Source organism: Vipera berus (assembly GCF_964194415.1).
Source record: "Vipera berus genome assembly, chromosome: 11".
NCBI classification, from domain to species: domain Eukaryota; kingdom Metazoa; phylum Chordata; class Lepidosauria; order Squamata; family Viperidae; genus Vipera; species Vipera berus.
Window position 1 is genome coordinate 415,491 of NC_138214.1, and position 11,222 is coordinate 426,712.

Consider the following 11,222-nt stretch of genomic DNA (forward strand, 5'->3'; position numbering starts at 1 on the left):
TCTCTGCCCCAAAGGTCTCCCGCAAGAGTTGCTGACTTGAGAAACTCTCCCTTGGGCCCCTGCAGATTCTGCTAAAGTTTCAATCCGGACACGGAACCTGCGCAGCGTAGACGAATGAAGCGCGGTTGCTCCACGGGCACCCGGTGGGGCTCGGTCTACCCACGGGGAGGCTCAGCAGAGGTTAAAGTAACAAATGCTACGTAAGGGAACCTAACTCAGAAACCATCGAGTGATCCATTTCACCAATGTCTAACGGCTCTTTTACTCGATCCTTTCTGCTATTCCCAGGCTAAAGGAAGGAGGCGAGGCTGAGCCTCGGCCCGTTGCTTTTTCGGGCTCTGCCGTGGCCAGCTCATCTGAAGGATCGCCCTCGTAGAGGAGGATAAAATCATGACCGTGACCCCCCCCTCCGGGTGAATCTACATGGCTTTGCCACGTTTGGGCCCCGGAGGGGAGAGGAGAGGAGAGGGAGCTCTGGCTCAGAGAGGGCAGGAGGGTTGCGGAGTTTCACTTTCCCTCCCACCAATGCTGGTTGCTGGACGAGAACAGGATCTTTGTCATCCTAAAACTCTCCCGAGGAACCAAGAGGAAAACCCCCTGCCCCTCCCCCCACAACCCCCCAAATGCCTTGTGACACAGGTCAGCTGAGAGAGCTCCGGAGGCTTTCTCCCTCCTGGATGCCACACCAGTTCAGGCACTCCTGTTTTGCTCAGAGGACTTGAGGGCACCGAGTCATCATTTCCCACCAGTTTTCTCTTTGAAGACAGAGCAACGGTAACCCCTGGGCAGTTCTGTTCTGCGGCTGGGCTGCCATTCCTCACAGAAGGCCTGCTCACCGCCTCTTGCAACTTCCTGGCAACCTCGGGCTCCTTCCTCACTCCTGGAGGCTGAGCTCCCTGCTAGCCACATCCTTGTGAAGAAGCTCCAGAGAGTCCAAATATGGGTAATAAACTGGGGTCAGGAGGTCTCTTGCTGCCCAGGGGGCAGGGACCAAGAGAACCAAAAGAAAAGATCTCAGGTGTCTTTTTCTCGCACTTTGGATGCCTCTTGTGACATTCACCTTATGGGAGGAGCTGAGTGCTTGCAAGTTTCCAAAACAGGGTTGGACAGGAAGATGGTTTGACCTGCCTCCGAGTTTGTTTGAATTGGAACTATTTCAGCCACTAATTCTTCCCCCAACTGAACTTAACCTGGAGCTGAAGGAACTCTTTTTGACTTACCTAATCTGAATGAAGTGTTATATATTTATGTTTCTTTGATGTTCTGTTGTTGTTGTTAGTTACGAAGTCGTGTCCGACCCATAGCGACCCTATGGACAATGTTCCTCCAGGCCTTCCTGTCCTCTACCATCTTCTGTAGTCCATCTAAGCTCACGCCTACTGCTTCAATGACTCCATCCAGCCACCTCATTCTCTGTCGTCCCCTTCTTCTATTGCCCTCAATCTTTCCCAGCATTTGATGTTCTACTAAAACCCTTATTTTAATGTTTAATAGAGCCAAGTTGGTCTTGTGCTTAGGGCACCAGGTTAAAAAGCAAGAGACCATGAGTTCAAATCCTGCCTTATGTATGAAAGTCAGCTGGGTTATTTTGAGCCAGTCACTCTCAGTCTAAAACACCTCACAGTTGTGGAGAAAATAGGAGGAAGGCGTGTTGGATCTATTCGCTGATTTATTTGTAAAAATAATTTTAAAGGGTGGGATACAAACAAATTCATGGATGGAAGGAAGGATGGACAGACGGACGGACAGATAGATCTATATAGATAGGTAGTTCTGTTAAAAACTCTGTGCCAGCTGAAAATAAGGAGCAGCCCTTCTGCAGCCTGGGAGTGACACCACAAAGTACCTTGCCTGGGGAGGAGAGACATAGACAGAGGAGGACCGCCCAATCCTTCCTGGACAGGATCAGCTTGTTCCAACACACAGCCCCTTCCTAAGGCCAGGACAAGAGGCTACAGGAGGGATCTGGGTCTCCTGCTCTGGTGCTGCTCTTCCCAACCTGGCCTGCCAAGACAGGCAGCTTCTCTGCTGCAGTGTCTAGAAACTGAAGGCAAAAGGCTGGGTGCTTCATGACTGCCTTCGTTTCTCCACTGGGGTTTCCTTAGGAGTTGCGGCCTGAATTCTAGCTTCTTGCTACAGCATCAGTCACTATCTTCACATCCTGCTTCAGAAAGGAAAATGCCGAAGAGAAAGGAATTGAAATTGTAATCTCAGCCGGGGGGGGGGGGGGGGTCCAAAGCCCCACAGAGGTCAGTCACTGCCTGTTCCCCTCCCCCACTGCAAGCCAGCCTTCTAAATTGTTTCATAGAAATCTTGTCTGGTTGAGCTTCAAGAGCTCCTCACCATGAGAGATAGCAAGCCAGGAAGACGGTTGGCTATCAATACTCACTAGCCACGATAAGGCCCCAGGCAGCCATGAGTGTAGCTGAGTAGGCAGCCATGTGCACATAAGATAGTGGGCAAGTGGGCAGGAAGAGCCCTATTTTGACTTCTGGGCTAATTGGAGCTGAGGAGCCAGGTTCTCCTCAAAGGGACACAGCCCCAGCAAGGAAGATGGGGCCGGGAGCTCACTTGCCTGTGCCTCGACCTCTCTGATCTGGAGGAGGCAGCACCAGGCCAGCCCCCGGAGAATCATCTCAGGGACAGACAGACAGACAGGGCCTCTGTCCTAAGTGCCCACTCTGGAATCATCTGGATGGCAATCCACTGGGGCCAAGGCTGAGAAGTGCTTGCCAAGAGATGTGGCTGCCAACGTGGTGGTTTAGAAACCATGTTTTTGGGCTGAGTACTTCAGTTAATCAGCCACTCAGGGTTTATTCTACAATCATGGTTTAGCATTATGCATGAACTGGCCATTATGTCTTCTTTCTTTGAAACTTGTAGCCCTTGTGAGTTTGAACATGGCACATTTGGGATAATGTGGAAGGCTCACAGAACAGAGACCCTACCTCAGAGATCTAACAAACTATGACACTTTTGAAAAACACCTAGAAGATTTCTCATTTGTTTTTTAAAAATCCAATTTCCAGATAGAACCATTCCCTTCTGGTCCTACGGGTCTGTTATGACTACAGACTGAGCCTGGGGCCTGCAGGAGCCTTTTTACCAGAGGCAGGGGGCAAAGTACCTGAATGTATTATTCCTTAGATCTCCTTGAAAGCCATTCTTTGCTCGGACAGGAGGGAAATGAATGCCCCCCAGGAAGAAAACCCTACAGGGAGGGGTCTCTGTGGGGCTAGACACCTAGTCTCTGGATGCTGACCAGGGACTTCCCTCCCCCAGCAGAAGGGAATTTGGGGGTGCTCCCTCCACCTGGGTTTATGTTCGCCTTCCCAGTTCTCGGCAGGAAAACTGGGCGATCCGGGATTCAGAGAACAGCTGGTTCTTCCCCAGGATGCTACAAGTGTCAGCCATGGGCTTCTCCGTTTGGCAGTGGCTCCCTGCAGCCCCGGGGCGGGTGGGGGTTTCACCCGCGGGGAGGCAATGTTCAGGGGCTCGGCCGCTTTCAGCCTAGAACTTTCGAAGGAAGGGCATCGGGGCGATGCTCCAGGCAACTGCCTCCTCCTTCCTCTGAAGCTCACCTGCAAACCGATTCTAACCAACCGTCTCTTGAGGCTGAAGCCACTGAGGCTGAGTGTGAAGAACCTCGGCCACCTTGTTCCTTGTGGTGGGAGCACGAGCAGACTGGGCCCCCTCCCCTCCCTCCCGCTTGCTGAGAGAGGACAGTCCCGAAGCCACCCATCTGCCCCACGCTCGGGCTTCGGCAGGTTGCCGAATTTCAAAAATAAAACCAATGGCAGAACAGTCTTTGGGATTCAGAGTTACTGGATTTCTGCTTTGACTTTTAGAACAAAAGTATTTGGTGAACAGTGATCCCTTCCCTGCAGAGAAGCCAGGTGCAAAGTAGGCTGGCTTTGGGGGCAGTCAGAGCTGATGCATCAGGCATTTTGGTGGGGGGGCTTCTCCCAGGCCAAAAAAGCTGGGGTCCATTCAGCGAGACATCAGCAGGCAGATTTTCATCTTGAAGAGCACAGGAGGAAACCTGGTCATATTTCTATGAGAAAAGAATACTTGGGCTAAACCTTCTAGAAACTTCTGCCTTGGGCCCCTCCCAGCCTGCTCTGCATCAGTCAGAGGCACAGAGTCCACTGAAACCCAGGCCGGTAATCCTCCAAGAGGGTTTGGAAACCTTCCCCAATCACTGACCTCAAGTGAGCACTTCTCTTAAAGTCCAGAGATTCTGCAAATGCATCTGCGGCAACTGTGCCACCGTTTCTGCCCTGAGGGGCTTGCCAGAAGCCCTTGCTGGCAAAGGCAGAAGCATGATGTGCGGGGTGGGGGTGGGATCTTTTGGACTTCTTCCTACAGGGCCCAGACCTACCTTTCAGGATTTGGTCCAGGTCTGCAATGAATGCTTCCAGTTTGTGGGTGTCACCAAGCTTAGCTACAAGATAAGATGTGATAGCTTATCAGTTTCCTCATCCTAACAAATCTTGATTGAATCAAAGATCAGAGTAAATTAAAGATTGGAATAATTGGATCTCGGCAATACCAAAAGAAAAAAAAAGCTAAACAAAACTTTCAGTCACATGGTGTTTATTCTGTCTTAGTCATGAAGGTCCATACAGGCTGGTGGAACTAGACTTAGGAGGGAGGGGGGAGACAGAGGGAGGGGAAGAGGGAGAGGGAGACATCCCAAGGAGTCAAATGGGTCCCAAGGGGGTCTGTTCTGACTCCATTTGGAGACTCGACCTTTCCAGGGACAATAAAAGAATCCCAAATTGTTGTTTCTGGTCCACAAATGGAAACACGGGCAGCTCCCCTCCGTTTGCCCACATCCTCTCCCCTTGCGCTCCAAAGTTGTACCTGTGGAGTCAGGAGTCTCAGAAGAAGCCACACCAGCACAGAGGTCCTCCTCGCTGCTGTTCAGGCTGCTGCTGGGAGAGATGCTTTCGCCTGCAGGGAAAGCAAAGAGAAAGGCTGCCTCAGCTGGTGGCCCTTTGTTCCCCCTCCCCTCCCCGGTCCAGGGCCGCTATCTTCAGCAAGTGCTTGGAGAGGAAGCCGAGGAGGTAGCAGCTCATCAGCAGAACCAGTCAGGGGAAGTAAACAAGCACATTTAATCATTTATTGGGCTTGTGCGCCTCTCGGATGGTTGCTGCCTTCAGCAGCAAAAGGAGAGAAGCGACTTGTGAAGGGGGCCGGCGCTTCTCCAGGGTTGTGTAGCGAGGCCGAGGGCCAGAAGCAGAGCCGGGCACTGCTCTGGCTTGGCTTCGCTTCTCTCCAGGAGGATCAGCGCAGCGTCCGCCAGCATCCCAAGGATGCGAGCTTGGCCGGGGGAAAGAAGCGAGACGAGGGCAAAGAGCCCGGTTGCCCAGCAGACTCGGCCCACGCCCCGGCGCTCACCTGCCGCCGCCATCGCCCCTCTACCCCAGGCAGCCCCGCGGGTACATTTTCTTCCCAAGGCCCCGCCCCGCGGAACCGGGCCGTCCAAGCGCCGAAAGCGGCAAGGCCTGCAGGCAGCTGTTCCCCACGGCTGCCCTGTCGGCCAAGGGGCTAGTCCCTGGTGAGGAAGCAGAGGTGGGGCTTCCGAGGGGGGAGGGCGCCCAATGCCCCCCCCCAGTAGAGCAAAAAAAAAAGTCACGTCTTCCCATACCGGGAGTCGAACCCGGGCCGCCTGGGTGAAAACCAGGAATCCTAACCGCTAGACCATATGGGAGGCGATAGTAAAGGCTGCGCCACATCGCCACATCTGGCGCGGCCCGGGGAGTTCCGCCCTTACCGAAGCCTCCCTCTGTAGAGGCAGCGTACCCATAGTGCCGCCTGCCGGCCTGAAGAGAGAACACCAATCTGGGCTTCGACATCCCCGAAACGTCCTTTGCACGTGAACAGCAAACCCGGCCTTGCCGCCACGGGGAACCGTCATTGCCTTCGCGCATAACTGCTTTTCCCGGCAGGGCTCCGGAGAGCGCGGCACCCTCAAGAAGCATGGCTCCTGCGGCTTCGCACGGGAGGGTCGCTCTAGGCGCTGCTGCCTCCGTGGTCGGCGCGTCGCGTTACATCACCTGACCGAAGGAGGGCGGAGTCGACGGCGCGGCGACGGCGCGGCTCACGTGACTGTCCCGAGGTGCCGCGGTGGGTTGGGCTGTCCGGAGCCGGGCGAAGGCGGGCGAGCGACCCACGCGAGGCTGGGGCTGTGAGGCCTTCGGGGAGCAGCACGACGACGCGGAGAGCCTGCTGCTCCCGCGCCCCTCGGCCGCAGGGCAAGTCCCGAGCACAGGTGGGGTTGCCCGCCCGCCCCGCTTCCGCACCTGCCCGGGGCCGCCCCCGCCCGCGGAAGAGGCCGCTGGGCCGCCCGCGCCGGGTCCCGTCCGGGGAGGGCCGCGGCGGCCGAAGGGAGCCTCCCGGGAGCCGGCACAGGCCGCGGGTGTCCGGCCCTTGCCGCCCACTGACGCCCCCTCCCCCCCCGTGTCTTTGCAGGCGTGGGATGCCGAACGCAGCCATGAAGAAGAAGGTAGGCCGGGCGGGCGGGCGGGCGGGCCGGGGGGGGCGGGGGCGTCTCCGCAGCGGCTACGTTGGCTCTCCTCCCGCCGCCCAGGTGCTGCTGATGGGGAAGAGCGGCTCCGGCAAGACCAGCATGCGGTCCATCATTTTCGCCAACTACATCGCGCGGGACACGCGGCGCCTGGGAGCCACAAGTAAGGGCTCGGCGGCGGTTGCGACTCGCGGAGCTTTGCTCGGCAGCACAAAGAAGGCGCCGTGGGTGAATCGCCGGTTGCGGAAGCGGCTTAAGAAAGGGCAGCCCCCCAGACACGCACACACACACACACCCCACCTGCAACAGCTGCTTTCTTTGGCTTAGACTTAGCGTCGTGTGAAGGGAGCGCTTGCGTGGACTTGAGCAAGTGGGGCTCATTCAGCAGGCCGTGGTTATTCGGCAAACCTGCTGTTCTGTGCTTTACCACAGGTTCCTTCTGATGCTGCTGGGAATGGTTTCACATCTCTGTAATTCATTTCTTATCTTTTTCTCCAGTTGACGTGGAGCACTCACATGTTCGCTTTCTGGGCAACCTGGTATTAAATCTTTGGGACTGTGGCGGGTAATTATTTTCTCTGCCCTTCCCCTACTTTTGGGTCCAAGGGCACTTCTAGGAGGAAGGATGGCCCCAGGAGAGTGAGCGCAACCAAGATCTCCAGGGAGTTCAGAAGGGGCCTCCCTGCTGGGAGATCAGAGCAGAAGCAGGTCTCTTCTCCAGATATGGGGAAGGAATCCCCTCTCCTCCCCCAGGAGTGTGTCCCCAGCTGAGAGCTCCTCCTCTCTTCCTCTTTCTGTCTGACTTGGTCTTTGAGGGTGGCTCTTCTCCTTCCAGCCAGGACACCTTCATGGAGAACTACTTCACCAGTCAGCGTGACAACATCTTTCGCAATGTGGAGGTTCTTATTTACGTCTTTGATGTGGAGAGCAGAGAGCTGGAAAAAGACATGCACTACTATCAGTCCTGCCTGGAGGCCATTCTCCAGAATTCTCCCGATGCCAAGATTTTCTGCCTTGTCCACAAAATGGATTTAGTACAAGAGGACCAGCGTGATCTGGTGAGGGTCAACCTCCAGATAAAATGGGAGGCATCGCTTTCGGTCAAAGAGTTCTGGCAGGAACTGTAGCCTTTGGGAGGTAACAAGGCCATCCTCCCTCCTGGTTTTCACTCTGGGTGTGCACTGCTGCACCTGGTGGGGTTACTGCAGCTCCACTTGCTAAAGCATCTAAGCTTTCCTCTTTCAGAAACTGCTGCTTTTCCATTTTCCTTTTGCTGTAGGCTTCGCCAAAATGTCTGTTGCCTCTACCAACAGCTGAGGGTGCAATGAGAGTCTGCAGATGACACAAGCTCTCCAACTGCAGAATTCCCTGAATCTGGCAGGCAACTGCGAGCGCAAAGGCCTGACTCCATTTTTAATCAACTCTGGGAATGTTTTCCCTTTTTCTCTGAAGATTTCTTGCTGAGGCCTTTCCAGTTTGCCCCCTTTTCCCAGTAGCGGTGGCCTTGCTGAGATGACTATGATCCTCTCTCTCAAAGAGGGCAGCTTCATTGGTGGTGCTTATATTGATTGGGGGAATTTGTCTTCTTTCGTTTATTTTGATTAGATTTTCAAGGAACGGGAAGAGGATTTAAAGCGGTTGTCCCGCCCTTTGGAATGCTCTTGCTTCAGAACATCCATCTGGGATGAGACCCTCTACAAGGTTTGTGCTTCCGTGCCATTATGGTCGCTAATCATGACCAAGTTATAAGCCAGGAGCTGGAGGAAGCCCCGGGTTAGATCCTTGCTTAGCTACAGACTGTAAAAGTGGGGGTTTCAGTTTGTGAGCAGTAGGTAATCCTCCTGCCTCATCAACAGCTTCTCAAATCCCTCTGGGCTGTGGGGTAGCAGAGATGAAAATTGGGCTGTTTTGTCCGGAGGCGAGTCCCTTACTTCTAACGGGCGCTTTCCTCCATTTGCTGACTGCCAAGAGGAGAGTCCTGCTGCTCTCTTCACTTTGGGTCGATCTCAGGATGGGACAAGAGTTCAACTGACTTCTGTGCTTCCTCTTTGGCAGGCGTGGTCCAGCATAGTTTACCAGCTTATTCCCAATGTTCAGCAGCTGGAAATGAACCTCAGGAATTTTGCTCAGATCATTGAAGCTGATGAAGTTCTTCTGTTTGAAAGAGCCACATTTTTGGTGAGCAAGAAGATGGACTAGTTTCCAAGGGTGGAGCCCACCTCGGGCATGGGCTGGGGAGGGCTCCTCCAAGCCTCCCACATGTCTTGCTCTGGTTTACAAAAGTGGAAGCCAGGATGTTCCCTTGCGAGAATAGGTCTCCATCCATTCTGGTAGTCTTGTGGGCGTAGCTTGGACTCTGGTTCTCTCTGGCGCTTGGAGAACCATGGTGCACAGCTCTACTGGGTGGTAAAGCTTCTCCATACAAGCTTGTGATGAGGACTGTATCCACTCGCTCCTTTGTCCTCTGTGGCTCCGCGACAATGGTTGGTGAGTATGGATTGGGAATGCCCTCTTGGGCCCCTGAAGGCCCAGCGTAGCTTGGATGCTTCATCTTTCCCCTGGCTGGGAGTTTGGTCCTCGGCTGAATTCGTGCTCGGCTGAGAAAGCCGGCCTGATGCGTTCACGCCTCCTCACAGGTCATTTCGCACTACCAGTGCAAAGAGCAGCGGGACATTCACCGCTTTGAGAAAATCAGCAACATCATTAAGCAGTTCAAGCTGAGCTGCAGGTGAGAGCACAGGTCTGTCCCAGAGAGCTCCTCTGCGTCGGCCAGGGCCACCGGGTGGCCTCCAGACCCGCCAGGCTGGGCGGGGCTCGTTTCTGCCTAGAGAAAGCAGAGACTTGCACCCCCGGACTCGGGAGGCTGCTTCTGGAAAGATTCATTCCCTGTGCCCGGTGGGCAGGCCAGCCCGTATTCTGCTCTTTTACCACTGATGTCCATTGCCGTTCTCGTTGACCCCATGGGAGTCCTGGAGCCCATCCAGGCCATTTTATCTCAGCTGTTCTTGACTGACAAGGAGGCCTTTCATTGGGGTGGGGCTGCCTTTCTCTGGGGTTCATGAACAAGCAAAGGCCTCTGCGTCATCAGAGTAATGTGGGGAGGGAGACCTGAAGAGTAAGAGGGCTGTTTGGGATGGAGCAATTAAGATTCTCCCCTCCTTTCTCTCTCTCCCCCCCCCCCCCAGTAAGTTGGCTGCATCTTTCCAGAGCATGGAGGTGAGGAATTCCAACTTTGCTGACTTCATTGACATCTTCACATCCAACACCTACGTGATGGTCGTCATGTCGGACCCTTCCATCCGTAAGTTGGAGAGCAGGGCTGTTCTTGCTCGGGCTGACCTTTGGGGGCGCTGCCTGTGGCCCTCTGGAGGAAGATTGTTTCACCTAGGCCGGGCTGCTGTGCTGGAGGGGTTTCTGGAAGGAGGCCTGCCCTTCCTGTCCCAGACCCGTCCGGTCATGCGGATGGTCTCACCTCGGCCCTCTTTTCCAGCTTCTGCAGCAACACTGATAAACATCCGAAATGCCAGGAAACACTTTGAGAAGCTGGAAAGGGTGGATGGCCCCAAGCATAGCCTGCTGGTACGCTGAGCTCCTCTCTGGCTACGGCAGTGGAGACACTCTCTTCCTCAGAGACTTCAACCATGGTGGCTGTTTTGTGGGCTTTGAAATGCGTGCACTGCTTTCCACCGCTCTCTTCTTCTTTTCACCTTGGATGCTGGTCTCCCCGGGGGTGTTGGGCACATGGTGGACCTTATGGACCTGCTGCTTCTGCCACCACCAAAGTGGTGCGGAAGGTCCAAATGTCACGGACATCATAACCCTTTCCTAGTTTCCCATTCTGTTCCAAATGACAATAAACTACAAACTTGGGATACTTGCTATTTTATCAACAAGTTGCTAGAGTACGTTTATAATCTTGTCTTCAATCATGACAATAAAATTTTGTTACCAAGGACGTGTGGGTTTCCAGAGCTCCATGTGTGTGTTTTTTCCTCTCCCCCTTCCCCCCCACCTGTTGTGTGCTGCAGAGGTGAACCTGAGCCTCTGCCTGGCTCTGCCTGGAAGTTTGGTGTTTTTCCAAGAGCCAGTGTTGGGCCCTTCCCAAGAATACTCCGGCAAGGCTTGCCAACTGCCTGAGGACCAGTCCCAGGAACCGGACCACCAAGTCCATGGAGGACTCCTGGGGAGCTGGACCCAGTTCGGTCTGCGCCCTGAGTTCTTTCTTGCACATAAATAGTTTCAAGTATTGCATTGATTCTATTTGGAAGTCCATTCCCCACCTGATTAGGACAAAAGTTATGGAGATGATCCAGCTCCGCATGGGGGTCCATCTGGTCAGGAGCAGCTGAGGTCTGTGGCCTGGGAGTCTTGCCTGCTAGGGAGAAATGGGTGGATTTGCGGACCTTCTCAGCTCCAGGTGGCCCTTCTGTCTCATCTTAGGGGGCTCTGCTAGAAGATCACAGCTTGATGTGTACTTGTATTAAACCTTCCAGAGAGCTGAAGAAGCCACGTTAGGCAAACATATTTCAACCACTTCCTTCCTGTGCACTTCAGACAGCTCTGGTGATGATTCCAATGTCAGCAAGTGGCAACATATCACGTAACCAGGTGATGTGTGTGAATCTAGGTTACCCTCTTTCCTGAGGATTGCCGTCCTCTTGCTCCCCCTACCGCACTGTGTTGGTGGGCT

At 54.4% G+C, this 11,222-nt stretch overlaps 2 protein-coding genes across 6 annotated transcripts; one reads left to right on the plus strand and one right to left on the minus strand.

Moving 5' to 3' along the window:
* Positions 1-1,657: 1,657 nt before the first annotated feature.
* Positions 1,658-6,056, minus strand: RGCC (regulator of cell cycle; the record flags this gene model as incomplete). 4 transcript variants are annotated; one of them, XR_014027605.1, is made up of 4 exons in its annotated part: positions 1,658-4,054; positions 4,382-4,444; positions 4,867-4,956; positions 5,404-5,599. XR_014027605.1 is itself a non-coding variant. In XM_081336801.1 (4 exons), 4 exons carry the CDS (start codon positions 5,921-5,923, stop codon positions 4,047-4,049), a joined length of 276 nt encoding a protein of 91 aa, XP_081192927.1. In that variant the 3' UTR covers positions 1,658-4,046. The 4 variants fall into 4 exon arrangements, 3 of the variants coding, with proteins under 3 accessions (XP_081192927.1, XP_081192926.1, XP_081192928.1); XM_081336801.1 differs by lacking the exon at positions 5,404-5,599 and adding an exon at positions 5,809-6,056; XM_081336800.1 differs by lacking the exon at positions 5,404-5,599 and adding an exon at positions 5,780-5,987.
* Positions 6,038-10,781, plus strand: LOC308673247 (ras-related GTP-binding protein A). Of its 2 annotated transcripts, none has more exons than XM_081336798.1 (10): positions 6,038-6,277; positions 6,478-6,511; positions 6,596-6,695; positions 7,031-7,097; positions 7,368-7,590; positions 8,138-8,233; positions 8,588-8,710; positions 9,169-9,260; positions 9,718-9,833; positions 10,561-10,781. In XM_081336798.1, exons 2-10 carry the CDS (start codon positions 6,485-6,487, stop codon positions 10,767-10,769), a joined length of 1,053 nt encoding a protein of 350 aa, XP_081192924.1. In that variant the 5' UTR covers positions 6,038-6,277; positions 6,478-6,484; the 3' UTR covers positions 10,770-10,781. The 2 variants fall into 2 exon arrangements, with proteins under 2 accessions (XP_081192924.1, XP_081192925.1); XM_081336799.1 differs by lacking the exon at positions 10,561-10,781 and adding an exon at positions 10,023-10,487.
* The last annotated feature ends 441 nt before the right edge of the window (positions 10,782-11,222 follow it).